The 25287-nt window shown below is 45.5% G+C and overlaps 2 protein-coding genes across 2 annotated transcripts in view; both read left to right on the top strand.

Annotated features, from left to right (window-relative positions):
* The window catches only part of LOC112234843 (solute carrier family 12 member 9-like), a 54697-nt gene extending 30729 nt beyond the window's left edge, over nucleotides 1-23968 (top strand). The window contains exons 10-13 of the mRNA XM_024403151.2: nucleotides 11501-11693; nucleotides 20442-20616; nucleotides 22532-22678; nucleotides 22818-23968. Of these exons, the coding sequence (XP_024258919.1) occupies nucleotides 11501-11693; nucleotides 20442-20616; nucleotides 22532-22678; nucleotides 22818-23746 (1444 nt within the window). The 3' untranslated portion in view covers nucleotides 23747-23968. The remainder of the gene's footprint in view (nucleotides 1-11500; nucleotides 11694-20441; nucleotides 20617-22531; nucleotides 22679-22817) is intronic.
* Nucleotides 1-25287, top strand: part of LOC112225629 (activin receptor type-2A) — a 679452-nt gene that overhangs the window by 354406 nt on the left and 299759 nt on the right. The window lies entirely within an intron of this gene.

Below are 25287 nucleotides of genomic sequence, written 5' to 3'. Positions count from 1 at the left end.
TAGGCAGGCAGGCAGGCAGGGGGGAGGATAGTCCTGCAGTTGGGGTGCCTGAGGTGATGGGAGAGGTCAGAGTGCTGTCCTTGTCTTTTTTGCTTTCCGCCATATTCCTTAGTGGGGACGTCCTGCACAAAAGAGCAGAGTGCAACCTCACTGCCCTGTACCAGAACCACTGTCATGGTCCATGTTTACCATCCGAAACCTGTTTTCCTGGTCCTTATTGCTGTCCTCAAAAATATGGATTTGCCTTCCTTTGCAGATGCCGTTCTTTGTGGTATAGCTGAAATGCCTGGTTACAGCTGTATGCCAGGCAGTAGTGTGGTCTGTGTAAAACAACAGGTTTGTAACAGTCCTGTTTTGTGAGCAATTGGCAAACAAAGTTTCTGGGTTCTCCTTCAGAATTCCTTTTAAAATTCATTCTTCCCCTCTCGGATTTGATTTCTGCTGGGTATTCAAAAATAAAAGGGGGGAAAGTCTCGGTCTCTGCTGCTGGCGCTGCCTCAGTGGCCATGTTGCTATGGTTACCACCAGTAAACAGTTGGAGCTAGACAGTAAGCTAGCTGACATATTTGAATTTGGCTAGCTACCATGATGAAGATTGACAGAGTGAGTTAAAAGACCAATATTTACCTCCTGTGTTGATCTTCAGTTGTACAATTTGATTACCTACACATCTTTTGCTAATTTAATCGTGTCACTCGCTCTTAACTTCTTTGGGACTGGGGGGCAGTATTGAGTAGCTTGGATGAATAAGGTGCCCAGAGTAAACTGCCTGCTACTCAGGCCCAGTTGCTAATATATGCATAGTATAAGTAGATTTGGATAGAAACCACTTAGAAGTTTCTAAAACTGTTTGAATGATATCTGTGAGTATAACAGAACTCATGGCAGGCAAAAACCTGAGGAAAAAATCCAACCAGGAAGTGGGAAATCTGAGGTTTGTAGTTTATCAAGTCATTGCCTATCGAATATCTAGTGTCTATGGGGTCATATTGCACTTCCTAAGGCTTCCACTAGATGTCAAGAGTCTTTAGAACGTTGTTTGAGGCTTCTACTGTGAAGGAGGGGGCGAATGAGAGCTGATTGAGTCATGGGTCTGGCAGGGTGCCATGAGCTGATCAATCACGCTCACGTGAGAGTTAGCTGCGTTCCATTTCCCTCATTTCTGCAGACAAAAGAATTCTCTGGTTGAAACATTATTGAAGATTTATGATAAAAACGTCCTAAAGATTGATTCTATACTTCGTTTGACATGTTTCTACGAACTGTAATATGACTTTTCGTCTGAACTTTCACCTGGACTTGCCCACGCCTCGTGAGTTTGGATTGTGTACTAAACGCGCGAACAACAAGGAGGTATTTGGACATAAATGATGGACTTTATTGAACAAAACAAACATTTATTGTGGAACTGGGATTCCTGGGAGTACGTTCTGATGAAGATCATCAAAGGTAAGTGAATATTTATGATGCTATTTCTGACTTCTGTTGACTCCACAACATGGCGGGTATCTGTTTGGCTTGTTTTGTTGTCTGAGCGCTGTACTCAGATTATTGCATGGTGTGCTTTTTCCGTGAAGTGAAATCTGACACAGCGGTTGCATTAAGGAGAAGTGGATCTAAAATTCTATGCATAACAGTTGTATCTTTTATCAATGTTTATGTATTTCTGTAAATTGATGTGGCTCTCTGTAAAATCACTGGATGTTTTGGAACTACTGAACGTAATGCGCCAATGTAAACAGATTTTTGGATATAAATATGAACTTTATCAAACAACATACATGTATTGTGTAACATGAAGTCCTATGAGTGTCATCTGATGAAGATCATCAAAGGTTAGTGATTCATTTTATCTCTTTCTGCTTTCTGTGACTAGGTACTGACCTAACATAATTGTTTGGTGTGCTTTCGTCGTAAAGCCTTTTTGAAATCGGACACTGTGGCTGGATTTACAACAAGTTTATCTTTAAAATGGTGTAAAATACTTGTATGTTTGAGGAATTTTAATAATGGGATTTCTGTTTTGAATTTGGCGCCCTGCAATTTCACTGGCTGTTGGTGAGGTGGGACGCTACCGTCCCACATATCCCAGAGAGATTAACAACCAGAAAGTTATAACAAGTCAGGAGCTGTTCTTCTGCATGACTTCTCTCCATCAATTATTGTTATTTTTTATTTTTCTCTCTCTGTCATATCTCTCTCTGTCAGTCGGCTCTCTCTCTTTCTGTCGGCTCTCTCTCTTTCTGTCGGCTCTCTCTTTCACACACATGCTGCCCCCCGTCTGATGGTGTTGAGTATGTTAGTGTTCCACTGTATGCCAGCTGGGTGTCGTGGTCACCTGCTAATTTAAGACACAAACTGTCCACTTCTCCCAGCTGCACATCTCAGAAGGGATGCAGATAAGTGTGTGTTGAATATGGTGAATCCTTAACGTTGATGTGTGCTAGGGCTGCACAATTAATCAAATTTGTATCTAAATTGCGATATTGATGTGCAATATCCACAGCACACACACAGACTCACCCCCTTTCACTCCAGCAGACCGCTCAGTTCAGTTAGTCTTAGAGCATTACCTAGATAATAATGTTGTGCAGCTCTAATGTATGCTGTTAATAATGTGTGCCTGGGTAGGTATGTGGACACATCTGTGTATCACAACTAATTTTTCATAGAGGGGAAACTATCTCTAGAAGTTCCTGCATCCCTGTACTTCTCTGTCCATATAAGTGCTTGTCCATGTGTCAAGGGTATTTTAAGTGAACAAAGTTTTATATAGTTAACCAAACTTTTCCCACCCTCCGTATCTCCCTCCCTATTGGCCGATGGGATTCGGGCGGGGTGCTGATAAGGCGCGTGGTTGGCTGGCTGCTGTGGGGCACTTAATTCTATTAGCCTGTTGTTGCTGCTGTTGTTGCTGCTGTTGTCGCAGGGCTGGTATTGGGTGTTTGTTGTGTTCCCTGTGTCTCTTTCCAGCCGGAAATAATTTAAAGCCATTTAGTGCGTCTCTCCCCTGAGAACTGCTCTGTAATTAGCATAACTAATTTAGCAGAAATATTTCCTCTTTCCCCTAAATTTGGCACACGGGTGTTTTAGCTGACAGGGAGCGGGATACTGAATTATGATGTAGCGGAAGAGCTGTCCGCTTGTTAAGTGTGTGCGTGTGTCCTCTGTGTGTGAGAAAAGCGTGTAAAGGGATGTGTGAAAATCTGTGTGTGCGTTTTCACTGTGTCCAACACACTCCTCTTCATCTTTCTGAATGTGTTTTAAAGGGCAGTGAAAGGGCTGTTGGCTGCAGCTTTATCAGTAAATGGCTCCAGTTTTTCAGAGCACTCCTCTGGGTCAGTATGTTCTACTACTGATGGGACTGACTATTGGGTTTAGACTAGAGGACAGGGCTGAGTGGCTTAGACACACACACACACACACACACACACACACACACACACACACAGGCTATATTTTTGAGTAAGACTTGAAGGCCAGGCTCTGTTATTAACATGCAGTCAGAGTGTACATTTAGTGAAGGTTACTCTAATTACTTCTCAAATTACATGTAATGTGTGAATGAGCACTCACTGACATTGTATTTATAGATCTGCCAGCTTTGTGTGCACTTGAGTCAAGTGTGTGTTTGCAGAGCGAGGGTGTTTTAAGGTGATGGTCGGCCATTGCACAGTTATGTCATCTAATCATGATGTGTCTTTTGGCTCGCTGCCGTGTCCCCTCCCTCCCTCAATACTTGGTGGTGGACATAATTTTTTTGCTAATGTCAGCAAAGTGACATCAGTCATTGGGAAATGATTGGTAGCAAAGTGACCTCAGTCATTGGGAAATGATTGGTAGCAAAGTGACATCAGTCATTGGGAAATTATTGGTATGCGAGAGCGGAGGGGAGAGACATGGGGAGTGCCAGCGACGCACTGCCACTAATGAGAGGGGGATTAAAGAGACCAAAGGGGAGAGTGAAAGAAAGGGAGAGCAGGCAGGTTGAGCTTTTAACATAATGACTCCAGCAGGGAGGGAGAGAAAGAAAGAGAGGAGTGGATAGCGAGCAAGAGGGACTGAGGGAAGGGGGGGGGGGTGTAAGATTGAAAAGTAAGACATTGGGGGTGACAAATGATGTGTAATTAGAGCTAAAACAAATGGACAGTGTGGAGAGAAAGTTGAGCAGGGGAAAGAAGAGCTACACCTATATATACAAAAGTATGTGGATGCCCCTTCAAATTAGAGGATTTGGCTATTTCAGCCACACCCGTTGCTGACCGGTGTATAAAATCAAGAACACGGCCATGCAATCTACATAGACAAACATTGTCAGTAGAATGGCCTTACTGAAGAGCTCAGTGACTTTCAACGTGGCACCGTCATAGGATGCGTCCTTTCCAACAAGTCAGTTGGTCGAATTTCTGTGCTGCTAGAGCTGCCCCGGTCAACTGAAAGTTTTGTTATTGTAAAGTGGAAACTTCTAGGTGCAACAACGGCCTCTAGGAGCAACAATGGCTCAGCCGTGAAGTGGTAAGCCACACAAGCTCACAGAACGGAAACGCTGAGTACTGAAGTGCATAAAATCTGTCCTTGATTGCAACACTCGCTACTGAGTTCCAGACTGCCTCTGGAAGCAACGTCAGCACAAGAACTGTTCATCGGGAGCTTCATGAAATGGGTTTCCATGGCCAAGCAGCCGCACACAAGCCTAGGATCACTATGCACAATGCCAAGCATCGGCTGGAGTGGTGTAAAGCTCACCGTGTTCTCTGGAGTGATGAATCACGCTTCACCATCTGGCAGTCCGACGGATGAATCTGGGTTTGACAGAGGTTTGGGGAACGCTACCTGCCCCAATGTATAGTCCCAACTGTAAAGTTTGGTATAATGGTCTGGGGCTGTTTTCCATGGTTTGAGTCAGGCCCCTTAGTTCCAGTGAAGGGAAATCTTATCAATGCTCCTATGCACAAAGTGAAGTCCATACAGAAATGGTTTGTCGAGATCGGTGTGAAAGAACTTGACTGGCCTACACAGAGTCCAGACCTCAGCCCCATAGAGCACCTTTGGTAATAATTGAAACTCTGATTGCAAGCCAGGCCTAATCGCCCAACATCAGTTCCGACCTCACTAATGCTCTTGTGGCTGACCTTGAAGCAAGTCCCCGCAGCAATATTCCAACATCTAGTGGAAAGCCTTCCCAGAAGAGTGGAGGCTGTTATAGCAGTAAAGGGGGACCAACTCCGTATGAATGCCCATGATTTTGGAATGAGATGTTCAACAAGCAGGTGTCCACATACTTTTGATAATGTTGTGTACTTCACTCTTCTCTGGTGATTGAGAGAGTGGTACAGTCATTACACCTTTTTAATCTCCCTCTCTCCCATCACGTTTTAGCGGGAGCTACTTATCAATTAGCACTCGGGTGCATTCCACTCTGTTAATGAAGGTAAGTCTTTTAGCGTAGCCTAGCTCTCCCAGCTGGGCCCAGGCCTGTTCATTTGGATGGTAATTATAGTAGCTAGCCTTAATAGCTGTTTATCTGCTGAAGATGTTATTGCAGGAGATTGGGGTCGCTACGTGATCAATGACCCTACCTTTGTTTGCACCTGCCCTCATGGGGAGCTCAGGTGTGGCATACACATGCATCAAACACACGCAAATGCATACATCAGACACGCTCACACTCATTGACACACACACACACACACACACACATACAGTGCATTCGGAAAGTGATCAGACACCTCGACTTTTCCCACGATTTGTTACATTACAGCCTTATTCTAAAATGGATGGAATATTTTTTTTTATCAATCTACACACAATACCCCATAATGACAAATCAAAAACACTACTTTTTTTTTTTTGCAAATGTAATAAAAATGGGAGGGGTGGAAATATTTGAGGTATGTCTTAACATGATCCAAAGTGCTAATTTCAGACAGCGCTGATAGGGATGTTTAAGATTAACCAAAAGCTGGTTTTGGCGGTAACCCAGTTGGTTATGTTATGAATTTTGACCGTGGATATGCAGCCTATCCAGCCACGACGGACACTGCCCATATGAGCATGGAGCAAGACCAGCCTAAGGTGCTTTTGGTGCCTGTATTCTTTGTATTTAGAAACATATAAACTATTTTTTTCCCATTTTGTTTTTGATTTGGCATAGCCTCTCCTCAATGAAGGCTTTTTTTGTCCTGCCCAATGCAATCACAAAGTAGTCTAAAGGGTTTGGCTCCTGAGATCGCTTGGAAATAAATCTTAATCACCAACGTTTTATTAAAATATAAATTTTGAGGAGTAAAACAGTGAACTGAAATCCCCTTTTTACCAATGCATTGCAGGCAGACCCACATTATTTTGACCATGCAGGTCCTGTTTTGGACGTGTGTAAAACCCTGTCCATGATGTACGTGCACATGCCCATCATGAAGCGAGAAATGTGAACCTCGTATTTTAGAAGTTATTTGTAACCTGTAACGATTGCTTGTGTTCGGTTTCATACACTGCATTACCAAAAGTGTGTGGACAACTGCTCCTCACACGTCTCATTCCAAAATCATGGGCATTAATATGGAGTTGGTCCCCCTTTGCTGCTATAACAGCCTCCACTCTTCTGGGAAGGCTTTCCACTAGATGTTGGAACATTTCTGCAGGGTCTTGCTTCCATTCAGCCACGAGCATTCGTGAGGTCGGAACTGATGTTGGGTGATTAGACCTGGCTCACGGTCGCCTTTCAATTCATCCCAAAGCATTGTCATGCTGCAACAGGAAAGGGCCTTCACCAAACTGTTGCCACAAAGTTGGAAGCACGGAGTCGTCTAGAATGTAATTTGTATGCTATAGCATTAAGATTTCCCTTCACTGAAACTAAGGGGCCTAGCCCGAACCATGAAAAACAGCCCAAGACCAGTATTCCTCCTCCACCAAACTTTACAGTTGGCACTATACATTGGGTCAGGTAGCATTCCCCTGGCATCCACCAAGCCCAGATTTGTCAGTTGGACTGTCATATGGTGAAGGGTGGTTCATCTCTACAGAGAATGCGTTTCCACTGCTCCAGAGTCCAATGGTGGCAAGCTTTACACCGCTCCAGCCGATGCTTGACATTGTGCATGATGAACTTAGGCTTGCATTTGGCTGCTCGAACATGGGAACCCATTTCATGAAGCTCCCAATAAACAGTTCTTGTGCTGACCTTGCTTCTAGAGGCAGTTTGGAACTCACTAGTGAGTGTTGCAACCGAGGACAGATTTTTACGTGCTTTAGCACTCAGCGGTCCCATTCTGTGAGCTTGTGTGGCCTACCACTTCACAGCTGAGCCGTTGTTGCTTCTAGATGTTTCCACAACACAAATAACAGCACTTACAGTTGACCGGGCAGCTCTAGCAGGGCAGAAATGTAAAGAACTGACTTGTTGGAAAGGTGACATCCTATGACAGTGACGCATTGTAAGTCACGGAGCTCTTCAGTAAGACCATTCTACTGCCAATGTTTGTCTATGGAGATTGCATGGCTGTGTGCTCGATTTTATACACCTGTCAGCAACAGGTGTGGCTGGAATAGCTGAGTCCACGTATTTATTTACTTAACTGACTTGCCTAGTTAAATAAAGGTTAAGAACATTCTTATTTACAATGACAGCCTACCCTGGCCAAACCCTAACCCGGACGACGCTGGGCCAATTGTGCGCCGACCTATGGGACTCCCAGCCGCGACCGGTTGTGATACAGTCTGGAATCGAACCAGGGTCTGTAGTGACGCCTCTAGCACTGAGCTGTGCCACTCGGGAGGGGTGTCCACATACTTTTGTATATAAAAATATTGTGTTTTTTTCAAAACCCAAGCCCTCCCTTAGGCCTACTACTGTATAACAAAGGCTGGTTTAACATCAGTGTGTTTTTATCCTGCCGATTTTATGATATCATTACATTTTTACATTGTTGTAAAAAAAAAAGGGATTTGTTGTAATATAATTAAAAGAAAAACAAGCAATCTTATTAGAGTAGTTTTCTGGGTTTTATTGTGACTACGTCTGTGGCGTACATACAATGCAACTTCTGGAGATGTGTGAATGTGATCTGATCTGTAAGATGGTTCTGATTATGTTCATAAAACACAGGCCTATTTGGGAGCAGTACAACGGTGTGGACTTTCTCCCTTTATCTTTATATGGGATCTTTGTCCAGCTACTGTGAAATGTTTGGATGTGCGTAAAACCCTCCATAGTCTGCATTGTTTTAATATTCTATGCCCACGGGGAGAAATTATGGTGCCTGTAAGTGTGATGGCCTATTTATAACAAGTTTTGATTATTTATGTTTTTAGACCTTATCAATAATTAAATTAATCTTCCTCATTGATGTTTGGCATGTCCATGCTCAGCCGTAATGCAATTTATAGTAGGTCTAGCCCCTATGTCCGTGTGAATGCTATTGAATCCATGCAATTAATTAGAACAATGTGGAATGCAAATGGGTTCAAGTTAATGCATTTAGCATAGATAGGTCTACATTCTGTTATTTCATTTCTATAAGCTATTTAACAAACTATAACAGACTAACTTTGGAATTGAGTTAATTCCAAGGCAATACATAAAATACCATTAAATACACAACTTGAAGCAACCAAATTTCACAATGGAGCATGTGCTGATTGGCCAAATCAAAATCAAATCAAATTTTATTTGTCACATACACATGGTTAGCAGATGTTAATGCGAGTGTAGCGAAATGCTTGTGCTTCTAGTTCCGACAATGCAGTAATAACGAACAAGTAATCTAACTAACAATTCAAAAAAAAACTACTGTCTTATACACAGTGTAAGGGGATAAAGAATATGTACATAAGGATATATGAATGAGTGATGGTACAGAGCAGCATAGGCAAGATACAGTAGATGATATCGAGTACAGTATATACATATGAGATAAGTATGTAAACCAAGTGGCATAGTTAAAGTGGCTAGTGATACATGTATTACATAAGGATGCAGTCGATGATATAGAGTACAGTATCAACGTATGCATATGAGATGAACAATGTAGGGTAAGTAACATTATATAAGGTAGCATTGTTTAAAGTGGCTAGTGATATATTTACATCATTTCCCATCAATTCCCATGATTAAAGTGGCTGGAGTAGAGTCAGTGTCATTGACAGTGTGTTGGCAGTAGCCACTCAATGTTAGTGGTGGCTGTTTAACAGTCTGATGGCCTTGAGATAGAAGCTGTTTTTCAGTCTCTCGGTCCCAGCTTTGATGCACCTGTACTGACCTCGCCTTCTGGATGACAGCGGGGTGAACAGGCAGTGGCTCGGGTGGTTGATGTCCTTGATGATCTTTATGGCCTTCCTGTAGCATCGGGTGGTGTAGGTGTCCTGGAGGGCAGGTAGTTTGCCCCCGGTGATGCGTTGTGCAGACCTCACTACCCTCTGGAGAGCCTTACGGTTGAGGGCGGTGCAGTTGCCATACCAGGCGGTGATACAGCCCGCCATGATGCTCTCGATTGTGCATCTGTAGAAGTTTGAGTGCTTTTGGTGACAAGCCGAATTTCTTCAGCCTCCTGAGGTTGAAGAGGCGCTGCTGCGCCTTCCTCACGATGCTGTCTGTGTGAGTGGACCAATTCAGTTTGTCTGTGATGTGTATGCCGAGGAACTTAAAACTTGCTACCCTCTCCACTACTGTTCCATCGATGTGGATGGGGGTGTTCCCTCTGCTGTTTCCTGAAGTCCACAATCATCTCCTTAGTTTTGTTGACGTTGAGTGTGAGGTTATTTTCCTGACACCACACTCCGAGGACCCTCACCTCCTCCCTGTAGGCCGTCTCGTCGTTGTTGGTAATCAAGCCTACCACTGTTGTGTCGTCCGCAAACTTGATGATTGAGTTGGAGGCGTGCATGGCCACGCAGTCGTGGGTGAACAGGGAGTACAGGAGAGGGCTCAGAACGCACCCTTGTGGGGCCCCAGTGTTGGCCAGTGAGGGGCCACGCCTCAACACGCCCACTACTTGTTTATTCATCAAAACCCAGCCTTTTCACTACAACTCCAGCAAGTGCACTGATAATTGGGATCGTGAAAATGGAAAATAATATTCCTGACAAACCCTTGAACCTATAGCACTACGGCCTGCGCTTAAATTTACCATTGCTTACGGTTTGTTAAATTAGAGCCCTCAATGTTTTCTTGGAAAGCTTGTGATATTATATGATACAATATCAGTACTTGTTGCATTTACAACTTGTCTAAGTCCTTATCATCAACTGATTTGAAACAGTTTGTCTGTGGATTGACTGCATTGTTTTAATGGAATGTTGGAATATTGGCAGTCCTCTAAAACTGTCTTGCTAACACAAAGTGCAGATAAGAAATTCTTCAAATTCATTATTTGATACTATCACACCACTGGAAATCTATGGTTGACCAACTCCCTGACTAAAAGTTTATTGGTCACATACACAGTTCAGCAAGTGTTATAGCGGTGCAGAAAATTGCTTATGTTACTAGCTCCTAACAATGCAGTCAAATGTCAAACAACTAGATTTTTTTTTAAATGCAATCTATACATATTTACACAAGCTAAACTAAGAATGATGTGAACAGCAGTGGATACTCTGAGTGTAGAAAACATGAGCACCTTCCTAATATTGAGTTGAACCCCTTTTCCCCTCAGAACAGCCTCAATTCATTGGGGCATGGACTCTACGGTCGAAAGCATTCCACTGGGATGCTGGACCATGTTGACTCCAATGCTTCCCACAGTTGTCAAGTTCTTGATGCACGGGAAACTGAGTGTGAAAAACCCAGCAGCGGTGCAGTTCTTGACACAAACCGGTGCACCTAGTATCGACTATCATACCCCTACTATCAAAGACACTTCAATATTTTGACTTGCCCAATCACCTTCTGAATGGCACACCTACACAGTCCATGTCTCAATTGTCTCAAGGCTTAAAAATCCTTATTTAACCTGTGTCCTCCCCTTCACCTACACTGATTTGAAGTGGATTTAACAAGTGGCATCAATAAGGGATCATAGCTTTCACTTGGATTCTCCTTGTCAATTTGCCATGGAAAGGGCAGGTGTGGCTAAGGTTTTATACACTCAGTGTTTATTAGTGAGCTATGTCAAGAATCCAGTATATAAATATGTGGTGTGTAGGTTCCTGTCCATTCTAGTATTCTAATTATATGCTCACAAACACATTAACTAACACACACTAATTTACTCTCTCAAACGCACACAATGCATGTACACTACACACTGAACTGTACACCTTTCTATAGATGCAGTTAGTCAAGACTGAATGAGTTTGTGCACAAACACAACGGATAATTAACCCAATCACTTTCTATACACTGACTCGACTCCAGTTGTTTATCATGCTTAGAGCTTTATGTTCACTTAGATTCAATAAGATCATTTGCTTCTCTAAAAGCACATGCATTTGTAAAGGTGTGTGTGTGTGTGTGTGTGTGTGTGTGTGTGTGTGTAAACCCTCTCCCTTCTCCCTCCAGGCCCACCTTCCGTTACTTCACCTGGCACACCTGTGTGCTGGGCATCGTGGGCTGTGCTATCATGATGTTCCTGATCAACGCTATCTACGCCTCAGCCTCCATCGCCTTCATGCTGCTTCTACTGCTGCTCATCCACTACCTCAGCCCTACCAGCAGCTGGGGCTATATCAGCCAGGCTCTCATCTTCCACCAGGTACACACACACTTCTGTTCTACATCCACTACCTCAGCTACATCCGTCTGCAGAACATTGACATGACATCCGGTAGGGTTGGGCGGTTTTCACATTGTTATACTGTCCTTCTCTCATCTCGGAATTTATGCTATTACCAGTTTCGTATACAAGGGGGCAAAAATCCCATTGGGCGTCTACCAGAATGCTAACAAAATTAGCACAAATAATAACTAATTTCCATGGAAGCTGCTAGCTAACTATGTTAACGAGCACAAATGAAAATAAATGAATTGCAAAGACAGGCACTCTAGCTCACAAAATTATACATCCAGTGCATTCAAAGTATTCAGACCCCTTGACTTTTTCCACATTCTGTTACGTTACAGCTTATTCTAAAATGGATTCAATTGATTTTTTTCTCCAAATCAGAAACAGGTTTTTAGAAATGTATGTATATTTACATAAGTATACAGACTAATTACTCAGTACTTTGAAGCACCTTTTGGCAGTGATTATCTATTTTCAGGTCTCTACAGAGATGTTTGATTGGGTTCAAGTCCGGGCTCTAGCTGGGCCACTCAAGGACATTCAGAGACTTCTACAGAAGCCACTCCTGCGTTGTCTTGGCTGTGTGATTAGGGTCGTTGTCCTGTGGAAGGTGAACCTTCACCCCAGTCTGAGGTCCTGAGCGCTCTGGAGCAGGTGATCATCAAGGATCTCTCTGTACTTTGCTCTGTTGATCTTTCCCTCGATCCTGACTAGTCTCCAAGTCCCTGCCGCTGAAAAACATCCCCACAGCATTATGCTGCCACCACCATGCTTCACCGTAAGGATGGTGCCAGGTTTCCTCCAGACGTGACACTTGGCATTCAGGCCAAAGAGTTCAGTCTTGGTTTCATCAGACCAGAGAATCTTGTTTCTCGTGGTCTAAGTCCTTTATGTTCCTTTTAGCAAACTCTCTAAGTGGGCTGTCGTGTGCATTTTTACTGAGGAGTTGCTTCCGTCTGGCCACTCTACCATAAAGGCCTGAAGAGATGGCCGTCCTTCTGGAAGGTTCTCCCATCTCAACAGAGGAACTCTGTCAGAGTGACCATCGGGTTCTTGGTCAACTCTCTGATCAAGGCCCTTCTCCCCCAATTGCTCAGTTTGGCCAGGCGGCCAGCTCTAGGAAGAGTCTTGGTGGTTGCAAACTTCTTCCATTTAAGAATGGTGGAGGCCACTGTGTTCTTGGGGACCTTCAATACTGCTGAAATGTTTTGGTACCCTTCTCCAGATCTCTGCCTCGACACAAGCCTGTCTCAGAGCTCTACAAACAATTCCTTTGACCTCGTGGCTTGGTTTTTGCTCTGACATGCACTGTCAACTGTGGGACCAAATATAGACAGCTGTCTCTTTCCAAATCATGTCCAATCAATTGGTGGACATCAAGTTGTAGAAACATATCAAGGATGATCAATGGAAACAGAATGCACCTGAGCTCAATTTTGAGTCTCATAGCAAGTGTCTGAATACTTTTTATGTAAATAAGGTATTTCTGTTTTTTATTTTTAATACATTTGCAAACATTTCTAAACCTGTATTTGCTTTGTCATTATGTGGTACTGTGTGCAGATTGAGGATTTTTTATTTAATCCATTCTGGAATATGGCTGTAATAAAATGTGGAAAAGGGGAATGTCTGAATACGTACCGAATGCACTGGAGGTAGGAGCTATCAAATGTCATTTTTGGTGAGTTTGGACATTTCCAAGCGAATGTGAACGAGAAACAGTGTGCAAAGGACCAAATATTTTTTGCATTGTTAGCTGTACAGAACTCATCCAAAGGGCACAATATGATGTCCTGTCACCTTATTAATTCAGCCTTTTACTAAAATAAGTAGCTAGTTAGGGGTTGCATTAATGCAGAATTCTGTTTTTCACGCAATAAATGAAAAATGAATCTTGCTGCGTTTTGTAAACGCAGATATAAAATGCTTCTTGTTGTAATTTCTGTTCGGCATCAGACAAATTTTGTGCTTCAGTTGCACGTCTCCATTCGGATGAGAATTCTCTAACAGGCATTCTATCAGCAGACTCCGCTCTGACTGGTGTGTAGCTACTTTTCTCTGGTACTTTTCTCAGTGTAGCCAGCCTGCTTTTCTCCAGTAAAATTCAATATTAACTTTAAAACATTAGGGAATGTAGCTGTAGCTGGTTCCAGTATGGCGCCGACAGATGTTCCCTTCGAGTTCTTAGGAAAGTATGAAATATTTTTTTATGTGTTATTTCTTACATTGTTACCCCAGGAAATCTTAAGTCTTATTCCATACAGCTGGGAAGAACTATTGACATTGCTCTTATATCCAACTTACCAACATTGCGACCAGGAATATGACTTTCCCGAAGCGGATCCTCTGTTCGGACCACCAGCCAGGACAATGGAGCGAATTCCAGTAGGCGATCCAAAAGAATGACGCCGCAGACGAAGCGGCCACCTGGCCAAGCTCTGTAGACGTGCACACCACTCCCGAGTATACTACTAGCCAATGTCCAGTCTCTCTCAATGTAGACAGCAGCCTCTGAGTTAGTGATTGCTGTTTAGCAGTCTGTTGGCCTTGAGATAGAAGCTGAATTCTCTTAAGTTATAGTTATAACAGCTGTGTACATTCCCCCTCAAGTAGACACCACGATGGCCATCAAGGAACTTCACTAGACTAACTGGAAACCATACATCCTGAGACTGCATTTGTTGTAACTGGGGATTTTAACAAACCTAAATTCTTCCAGCATATTGATTGCGCTACGCGCAAGCGCAGCACCCTTCGCCACTGCTGATCGTGGACTTCAGGAAAAAGCATAGGGAGCACCCCCCCCTATCCACATCGAAGGGACAGCTATGGAGACGGTGAAACGTTTTTTAAGTACACATCAACGACAAACTAAAATGGTCCACCTACACAGACAGTGTGGTGAAGAAGGTGGAAGAGCGCTTCTTCAACCTCAGGAGGCTGAAGAAATTTGGCTTGTCACCCAAAACCCTGACAAATTTTTACAGATGCACAATCGAGGGCATCCTGTCGGGATGTATCACAGCCTGGTACGGCAACTGCACCTCCCTCAACCGCAAGGCTGTCTAGAGGGTAGTGCAGTCTGCACAACGCATCACTGGTGGCAAACTACCTGCCCTCCATGACACCTACAGCACCCAATGTCACAGGAATGCCAAAAACATCATCCAAGGACATCAACCACCCAAGCCACTGCCTGTTTACACCGCTCCCATCCAGAAGGCGATGTCAGTACAGGTGCATCAAAGCTGGGATAGAAGCTGTTTTTCAGTCTCTCCATCTCAAGGCCAACAGACTGCTAAACAGCAGTCACTCAGAGGCTGCTGCCTACATTGAGACCCAATCGCTGGCCACTTTAATAAATGGATTACTAGTCACTTTAAACAATGCACTCGCAATAATACCGCTTTAATAATGTTTGCATATCTTATTACTCATATCACATGTATGTACTGTATTTTATACTATCTTTTGCACCTTGCCTATGCCGCTCGGCCATCGCTCATCCATATACTTACATGTACATATTCTCATTCACCCCTTTAGATGTGTGTGTATTAGGTAGTTGTTGAGGAATTGTTGGATTACTTGTTAGATATTACTGCACTGTCAGAACTAGAAGCACAAGCATTTCACTACACTTCGATTAACATCTGCTAACCATGTCGGAAGTTTACATAGACTTAGGTTGGAGTCATTAAAACTCGTTTTTCAACCACTCCACAAATTTCTTGTTAACAAACTATAGTTTTGGCAAGTCGTTTAGGACATCTACTTTGTACATTACACAAGTCATTTTTCCAACAATTGTTTATAGACAGATTATTTCAATTATAATTCACTGTATCACTATTCCAGTGGGTCAGAAGTTTGCAAGCCAAAGAACTCCATCCCAACCGTGAAGCACGGGGGTGGCAGCATCATGTTGTGGGGGTGCTTTGCTGCTGGAGGGACTGGTGCACTTCACAAAATAGATTGCATGACGAGAATAGAAAATTGTGGCTATATTGAAGCAATATCTCAAGTCATCAGTCAGGAAGTTAAAGCTTGCTCGCAAATGGGTCTTCCTAATGGACAATGACCCCAAGCATACTTCCAAAGTTGTGGCAAAATGGCTTAAGGACAACAAAGTCAAGGTATTGGAGTGGCCTTCACAAAGCTCTGACCTCAATCCTGTCGAACATTTGTGGGCAGAACTGAAAAGGCGTGTGCGAGCAAGGAGACCTACAAACCTGACTCAGTTACACCAGCTCTGTCAGGAGGAATTGGACCAAATTCACCCAACTTATTGTGGGATAATTGTGGAAGGCTTCTCGAAGTGTTTGACCCAAGTTCAACAATTTAAAGGCAATGCAACCAAATAAGAATTGAGTGCATGTAAACTTCTGACCCACTGGGAATGTGATGAAGGAAATTAAAGCTGAAATATATCATTCTCTCCATTATTATTCTGACATTTCACATTCTTAAAATAAAGCAGTGATCCTAACTGACCTAAGACAGAGAATTTTTACTAGGATTAAATGTCAGGAATTGTGAAAAATTGAGTTTAAATGTATTTAGCTAAGGTGTATGTAAACTTCTGACTTCAACTGTATGTGACAAATCAAATTTGATATGATAAACATTAGAAATATGGCCATCCATTGTTCTTGCAAAAAAGACCTTGCTTTTTCATTGTAAGCTCATTTACTTGTGTGTTTGCCAGCCAAATAGCGTTGCACTTTCATGTAAAAATGAAGCTATTTTCTGGCTCAACTGTTCTGGGGAATTATGCTAAGCTTCACAACGTAAAATAATGTGACTGGTGAAATAAAGAACAATCAGCTTCATCTCTTAACGTATTGCAGGTATTTACTTAAAGTAGCTGCATATATAAAAATGTATGGAAACACTTCAAACGAATAGTTTCAATGGTATTGGCAGTATTGAAAAACCATTCTGTGGCTATTTCCAAATACCCCGGGAATATGGTATATACAATATATCGCCCAAGCCTATCATCCCGAAGTATTTGTATATTTGTCCTTTATTCTACAAGCCTTTTGCTCTAGTGTTGCCAGGAGGGACTGTTGCCAAGGGGACGGTTGCCTGGGCAGTGAAGTGCCAGGAGCCTGTCAAAAGCTAGGCTGCTCCAGGAGCATTATTACAGCCACTTAACTTATTGAGCCTTTCTCCAATGCTTCCTCTCCCCATCCCCAGGGAGAGAGGGAAACACGAGGAATGCGGAGACACTTAGTTTAAACTAACTTGTGTGTGTGTGTGTGTGGAGGGATTACGAGGGTGCATGTTTTGGCAGTGCTCAGTATGGATCGGTGACATTGAGGAAAGACAAGATTGGATTCATGTGATACAGGCAAGGAGATATAAGCTGATAGTCTTGAGGGATGGGGATAGTATTGAAGGAGTGATTGACATGAAAGAAAAAGATGAATGAGTTTCTTGGTGGGTGGATAGAAAATAATGTTGAAGTTAAGAAAAGATGCAAATGCAATGACACTGGGATAGGGTGGGGAGGGATTAAGAAAATATGTGATCGGAAGAGAGGGTGATGGAGAGGGACGGAGTGAGGGACAGCTGGAGCGGTAGATGAGTGGAGGAGGCAGAAGCACGTTGACTCCAGGAACTTTCGGTTTGGCAAAAACTTTGATAATGATGATAATGTTTGTTTAGCATTCTCATCATTAGCCGTATGTACTCTCATAGAAACATGCATACACACGAATGGTAATCGGTAAACTGTGTATCATAGCGTTTTTATTTTTTAAATACTTTTAGATCAGTAATTAGGGAGATCGGATACTAAGTGAAACCTAGAATCGACTACACATATGCAGTCATGCCCCATTCGGTGATCACGCCATGGAAGTCATGCCCCATTCGGTGATCACGCCATGGAAGGAACACAATGTTTTCAGAGATTTTTAATAGGCCCATTGTCTTGAATATCTGTAGATTGGTGGCCATTTGGACCTAGTATTTGCTAATTATTTCTATGGTTGGCTATATAACAGGAATTAATATAGGATAGGCAGGTTTATGTTCCAGACATGGAATGTTTCAACATTGGTCTTGTAGATATAATTACAGCTCTGTGATTTTATGTAATGAGAATATGACGGGAGGTCGCAGTACTGCCATTCCATAATGCCAACTGTCTCTTCATGACCACCACACACTCCTCCTACACACTCTCTGGTCTGCAGTCTCTGCCACAGTCTCATGTCTTAATGGGATTCTGATTCTGGATCCAATTTGTTTCTGCAGTGGTGGAATCCTTCTGATTAGACCACAGACAGACCCACACGCTCACTCTGCAGACAAGGGGCGTTGTGTGGGATGTGCATAGGAACACATGTAAGAAGAAAGTAAAGGAAGGGTTTTATGCAGCGAGAGTGGCCAACTTAAGCCATGTACACCATGGTTTCTAGTTGCCAGTAGTAACTGGATTTGTTTGTGACTTAGCCAACTCCTCTGTGGTTTGTTGTTATACCATACATATACATAATGTACAGTCGTGGCCAAAAGTTTTGAGAATGATACAAATATTCATTTTCACAAAGTTTGCTGCTTCAGTGTCTTTGGATATTTTTGTCAGATGTTACTATAGAATACTGAAGTATAATTACAAGCATTTCATAAGTGTCAAAGGCTTTTATTGACAATTACATGAAGTTGATACAAAGAGTCAATATTTACAGTGTTGACCCTTTTTCAAGACCTCTGCAATCTGCCCTGGCATGCTGTCAATTAACTTCTGGGCCACATCCTGACTGATGGCAGCCAATTCTTGCATAATCAATGCTTGGGGTTTGTCAGAATTTGTGGGGTTTTGTTTGTCCATCCGCATCTTGAGGATTGACCACACGTTCTCAATAGGATTATGGTCTGGTGAGTTTCCTGGCCATAGACCCAAAATATCTATGTTTTGTTCCCCGAGCCACTTAGTTATCACTTGCCTTATGGCAAGGTGCTCCATCATGCTGGAAAAGGCATTGTTCGTCACCAAACTGTTCCTGGATGGTTGGGAGAAGTTGCTCTCGGGGATGTGTTGGTACCCTTCTTTATCCATGGCTGTGTTCTTAGGCAAAATTGCGAGTGAGCCCACTCCCTTGGCTGAGAAGCAACCCCACACATGAATGGTCTCAGGATGCTTTACTGTTGGCATGAGACAGGACTGATGGTAGCGCTCACCTGGTCTTCTCCGGACAAGCTTTTTTTCCAGATGCCCCAAACAATCGGAAAGGGGATTCATCAGAGAACATGACTTTAACCCAGTCCTCAGCAGTCCAATCACTGTACCCTTTCCAGAATATCAGTCTGTCCCTGATGTTTTTCCTGGAGAGAAGTGGCTTCTTTGCTGCCCTTGACACCAGGCCATCCTCCAAACGTCTTCGCCTCACTGTGTGTGCAGATTCACTCACACCTGCCTGCTGCCATTCCTGAGCAAGCTTTGTACTGGTGGTGCCCCGATCCTGCAGCTGAATCAACGTTAGGAGACGGTCCTGGCGCTTGCTGGACTTTCTTGGGCGCCCTGAAGCCTTCTTCACAACAATTGAACCGCTCTCCTTGAAGTTCTTAATGATCCGATAAATGGTTGATTTAGGTGCAATCTTACTGGCAGCAATATCCTTGCCTGTGAAGCCCTTTTTGTGCAAAGCAATGATGATGGCACGTGTTTCCTTGCAGGTAACCACAGTTGACAGAGGAAGAACAATGATTCCAAGCACCACCCTCCTTTTTGAAGCTTCCAGTCTGTTATTCGAATTCAATCAGCTTGAGAGGGTGATCTCCAGCCTTGTCCTCGTTAACACAGGTGTGAGTGTTGACGAGAGAATCACCGACATGATGTCAGCTGGTCCTTTTGTGGCAGGGCTGACATGCAATGGAAATGTTTTTTGGGGATTCAGTTCATTTGCATGGCAAAGAGGGACTTAGCAATTCATTGCAATTCATCTGATCACTCTAAATAAAATTCTGGAGTATATGCAAATTGCCATCATACAAACTGAGGCAACAGACTTTGTGAAAATTTATATTTGTGTCATTCTCAAAACCTTTGGCCACGACTATATGACATGAACATGTATGGTATAACAATGAACACATGGGGAGTTTGCAAAGAATCTGGCCACTAAGCTACAATAGTAGCAACATGCCTTGGCAACCAAGCTACAGATGTAGGATCTTAATTTGATTACGCTTTTGTTGCTAAGAATTTTACTGCAGTGCAGGAACCGCAGATGAGCTTAGTGATTTACTTAAATTAACTTAAAGCCCACACTAACACATTGTTATATTAACAGTGTTGCACTTTTCATGTAGCCTACTTTTGGCCAGCTAGTAGCCTAACCATCAATTTAAGAAAAATGATGGCCAAAAATGTCAGTCCTGTTGCGGCAGGATTATTTTGCTGTGACAATATTGGTCAAATTATGATCCTACATCTATGTTGCTACCATTTAGCATTCCAGTCCTGATAACTATTGTGTGTGCACTATAGATCAGTGGTTCCTAACCATAGGCCAAGTACTCCTTACTATCTACAGGGGGTACATGAGAAGGCTCATGGGACCATAGGCCTACTGGTAAAATGTGAGGGGGTACTCCGTGCAGAGCAAAATTCAGGTAGTGGTACAGTAACTGAAAAAAGGTTTGGATCCACTGCTATACAGTATACAGCTCTGTTGTAACGTAACTCTCGGTCTCTCCCTCCAGGTGCGTAAGTACCTGTTGATGTTGGACGTGCGTAAGGACCATGTGAAGTTCTGGAGACCCCAGCTGTTGCTGATGGTGTCTAACCCTCGTAGCAGTGTAGGTCTCATCACCTTCATCAACGACATCAAGAAGAGTGGTCTCTATGTCCTGGGACATGTACAGCTGGGAGACCTGGGTAAGAGGAAACACGGAGACGTTTGCTTTCTAAGAATAAAGAAGCCTTTTACGTTTCCCTTCTGTTATTTTCCCAGAGTGGCTGAATACCTCTGTCATCCATCACAGTTCAGGCTTGTTGATGAATGTCTAGTGGAATTGTGTTCGACTGAGTTGATGCCAAACCAATGTTGTATGTCTCTGACTTGGCTAGTACAGTAACTAAAGCTATATGTGTGGTAAGCCAGGCTGCTTACCAGTGTGTGAAGTTTATTCGTTCACGGAAATGGTTCGCTCTGACAGTGAGTCACATTGTCGTAGCTCGCTAAATAAACCATGGGTGCCAGTATCTCAAACGGTCGGCCTCCTGGGCTTTTCACGCAGTGTCTAGGGTTTACTGAGAAGGGTGTGACAAACCAAAAACATCCGGTCAGCGGCAGTCCTGTGGGCGAAAACCGCTCGTTGATGAGGTCTAAGGAGAATGGCAAGAATCGTGCAAGCTAACAGGTGGGCCACAAATGGGCAAATAACGGTGCAGTATAGCAGTGGTGTTTCGCTCTCTCTCGGGGGCGCCTCTCGCGCTCTCTCTCGGGGGCGCCTCTCGCGCTCTCTCTCGGGGGCGCCTCTCGCGCTCTCTCTCGGGGGCGCCTCTCGCGCTCTCTCTCGGGGGCGCCTCTCGCGCTCTCTCTCGGGGGCGCCTCTCGCGCTCTCTCTCGGGGCGCCTCTCGCGCTCTCTCTCGGGGCGCGCCTCTCTCTCGGGGGCGCCTCTCGCTCTCTCTCTCGGGGCGCCTCTCGCGCTCTCTCTCGGGGCCTCTCGCGCTCTCTCTCGGGGCGCCTCTCTCTCTCTCTCGGGGGCGCCTCTCGCGCTCTCTCTCTCGGGGCGCCTCTCTCGCGCTCTCTCTCTCGGGGCGCCTCTCTCGCGCTCTCTCTCTCGGGGCGCCTCTCGCGCTCTCTCTCGGGGCGCCTCTCTCGCGCTCTCTCTCGGGGCGCCTCTCTCGCGCTCTCTCTCGGGCGCGCTCTCTCTCGGGCGCTCTCTCTCTCTCGGGGCGCCTCTCTCGCGCTCTCTCTCGGGGCGCCTCTCTCGCGCTCTCTCTCGGGGCGCCTCTCTCGCGCTCTCTCTCGGGGCGCCTCTCTCGCTCTCTCTCGGGCGCCTCTCTCTCGGGGCGCCTCTCTCTCTCTCTCGGGCGCCTCTCTCGCGCTCTCTCTCGGGGGCGCCTCTCTCGCGCTCTCTCTCGGGCGCCTCTCTCGCGCTCTCTCTCTCGGGCGCCTCTCTCGCGCTCTCTCTCGGGGCGCCTCTCGCGCTCTCTCTCGGGGCGCCTCTCTCGCTCTCTCTCTCGGGGCGCCTCTCTCGCGCTCTCTCTCGGGGCGCCTCTCTCGCGCTCTCTCTCTCGGGGCGCCTCTCTCGCGCTCTCTCTCGGGGCGCCTCTCTCGCGCTCTCTCTCGGGGCGCCTCTCTCGCGCTCTCTCTCGGGGCGCCTCTCTCGCGCTCTCTCTCGGGGCGCCTCTCTCGCTCTCTCTCGGGGCGCCTCTCTCGCGCTCTCTCTCGGGGCGCCTCTCGGGGCGCGCTCTCGCGCTCTCTCGGGGCGCCTCTCTCGCTCTCTCTCGGGGCGCCTCTCTCGCGCTCTCTCTCGGGGCGCCTCTCTCGCGCTCTCTCTCGGGGCGCCTCTCTCGCGCTCTCTCTCGGGGCGCCTCTCTCGCTCTCTCTCGGGGGCGCCTCTCGCGCTCTCTCTCGGGGGCGCCTCTCGTGTCTTGTGTTTTTCTGTGGCACTGCACAATCAGGTCACTACACAGAGAAATAACTTAATCTCTTATTCTCTGAGGACTTGGCAGATAATGGCCCCTGGCCAAAATGTTTGCACAGATATTGATGTTTTGTTTCTCTCGCTCTCTCCATCCTCCCACCACCACCCCTTCTCGCTCTCTTGCTCTTTCTCTCAGACACGTTACCGTCCAACCCTCTCCAGTGCCGTTATGACTCATGGTTGTCTCTGGTGGACCACCTCAACATCAAGGCATTTGTCAACCTCACCCTGGCTGACTCCGTACGGCACGGAGTCCAACATCTACTCTTCATCTCTGGCCTAGGTCAATGATTATATTCACTACTCTCTGATGCCATGCACTCTATTAGCTGTAACTGGCCCAACTGTCACTCATACACCTCTTTTACGATCACACCCATTCACTCATCTCTCCCTCTTTCCATCCCTCTCTGTCTCTCTAGGTGGGATGAGGCCCAACACATTGGTCCTGGGTTTCTATGATGACTGCACTCCCAAAGACAAACTCACTGACCCCGCCCTCACTGCCACCGTCCCCACTCAGGACCCCGAAGACGAACGCCCGCCCTACCACTTCCCCGCCCTGCGGCCTTCCAATGATGGTATGGGGGAAAACGGAAAAGTCATGGGACCCCATGAATACGTGGCGGTGATCGCAGATGCCATGAAGATGATGAAGAATGTAGCGCTAGCCCGCTACTTCCACCAGTTCGACCGGGCCTCAACCATCTCCTCGTCCCCAGGGAAGGGTGCTCTGTACGTGGACGTGTGGCCCGTCAACCTGCTGAGACCAGACAGCTCCAGCTATGTAGACACCTGCTCCCTCTTCCTGCTCCAGCTTGCCTGCGTCCTCAACATGGTCCGCGCGTGGCGCCATGCTAGACTCCGCCTCTTTCTATGTGTGGAGGAAGGGCGGAGCCTGCGAGGCTCTGAGGAAAAGCTGGGTCAGCTGCTGAAGGAACTGAGGATCAAAGCCAATGTGTACACTGTGCCCTGGGACCAGCAGGTGGCGCTACACTGGCAGAGGCAGGGTGAGGCAGGCAAGAGGAGGCCTACCCACCAGTCACAGAGAGAGGAGGGGCTGGGGAAGAGGGGGTTGTTTGAAGAGAAGGAAGGAGGCGACGGCGACTATGTGAATAGCTTCCCTAGCAACGCCACAAGGCTGTCGGATGAGTATCTGTTGGCGGTTAATAGGTTGATCCTGGATCAGGCCTGCCCCCCTCCGGCCGTGCGTTTCCTGTATTTGCCCCACCCCCCGGCTGACACGCAGCTCTACACGGCCTACCTCCGCCAGCTAGACCTGCTCACCGAGGACCTGGGTCCTACCCTGCTCATACACGGGGTTACACCTGTCCTCACCACTGACCTCTAACACCTGAACTCTCACCAACTGATCCCTGATTAAACCCTCATCCCCTTACCAAATTGCTGCAGGTAGAAGTGCTACTTAGACAAAGCTCAAGGATCCACTTACCTTCCCCAAAGCTGTACTAATATACAAAAGTATGTGGACACCCCTTCAAATAAGTGGATTTGGCTATTTCAGCCATGCTCGTTGTTGACGTGTATAAAATCGAGCACACAGCCATGCAATCTCCATACACAAACAGGCAGTAGAATGGCCCGTGCTGAAGAGATCAGTGACTTTCAACGTGGCACTGTCATAGGATGCCACCTTTCCAACAAGTCAGTTTGTCAAATTTCTGCATTGCCCCAGTCAACTGTAAGTGCTGTTATTGTGAAGTGGCAACGTCTAGGAGCAACAACGGCGCAGCCGTGAAGTGGTAGGCCACACACACTCACAGAATGGGACCGCCGACTGCTGAAGCGCGTAGCACCTAAAAATCCTTTGTTCTCGGTTGCAACACTCACTACCGAGTTCCAAACTGCCTCTGGAAGAAATGTCAGCACAATGACTGTTTATTGAGCGCTCCATGAAATGGATCTCCATGAAATGGGTTTCCATGGCCGAGCAGCCGCACACAAGCCTAAGATCACCATGCACAATGCCCAGCATCGGCTGGAGTGGTGTAAAGCTCACCGCCATTAGACTCTGGTGCAGTGGAAACGCGTTCTCTGGAGTAATGAATTACGCTTCACCATCTGGCAGTCCGACGGACTAATCTGGGTTTTGCGGATGCCAGGAGAACGCTACCTCCCCAAATGCAGAGTGCTAACTGTAAAGTTTGGTGGAGGAGACATAATGGTTCGGGCAAGGAAATCTTAACACTACAGCATACAATGACATTCTTGACGATTCTGTGCTTCCAACTTTGTGGCAACAGTTTGGAAAGGCTATTTCCTGTTTCAGCATGACAATGCCCCAGTGCACAAAGTGAGGTCCATACAGAAATGGTTTGTTGAGATCTGTGCAGGCCAGTCAAGTTCTTCCACACCGAGGCCTGACCTCAACCTGACCTTTTGTGATGAATTGGAACGCCGACTGTGAGCCAGGCCTAATCGCCCAACATCAGTGCCCCACATCACTAATGCTCTTGTGGCTGAATGGGAGCAAATTCCCGCAGCAATGTTCCAACATCTGGAGTGGGGGCTGTTGCTACACTAATATTAATGCCCATGATTTTGGAATGAGATGTTCAACAAACTTTTGGTAATATAGTGTATTTCCTCCGTTCCCCTATCCTCCTTATGAATATGGAAGGGTTGCACTGGCCAAAAAGTAAATAATAATGCTTAAAGGGGACTGAAGTCTGACACTGCCAAGTCATTGGAGCTCAGTAAAAGGTTTTCTTTTCTGAAATCACCATTTTTGTCTTTAATACAGAATCAGAAACGTGACCTTAAGTTTACAGTTAAAATATGAAAATCCAGCAATCTGTTTAATGGGACTATTATGGAACTCTAGTCCGCTCCTCTACATGGAATCCCATGGATGTTTACTGAAAGATCTAT

This window comes from Oncorhynchus tshawytscha, linkage group LG26 (genome assembly GCF_018296145.1).
Source record: "Oncorhynchus tshawytscha isolate Ot180627B linkage group LG26, Otsh_v2.0, whole genome shotgun sequence".
Classification (NCBI taxonomy): domain Eukaryota; kingdom Metazoa; phylum Chordata; class Actinopteri; order Salmoniformes; family Salmonidae; genus Oncorhynchus; species Oncorhynchus tshawytscha.
This window is presented reverse-complemented; position numbering and strand designations above follow the sequence as displayed.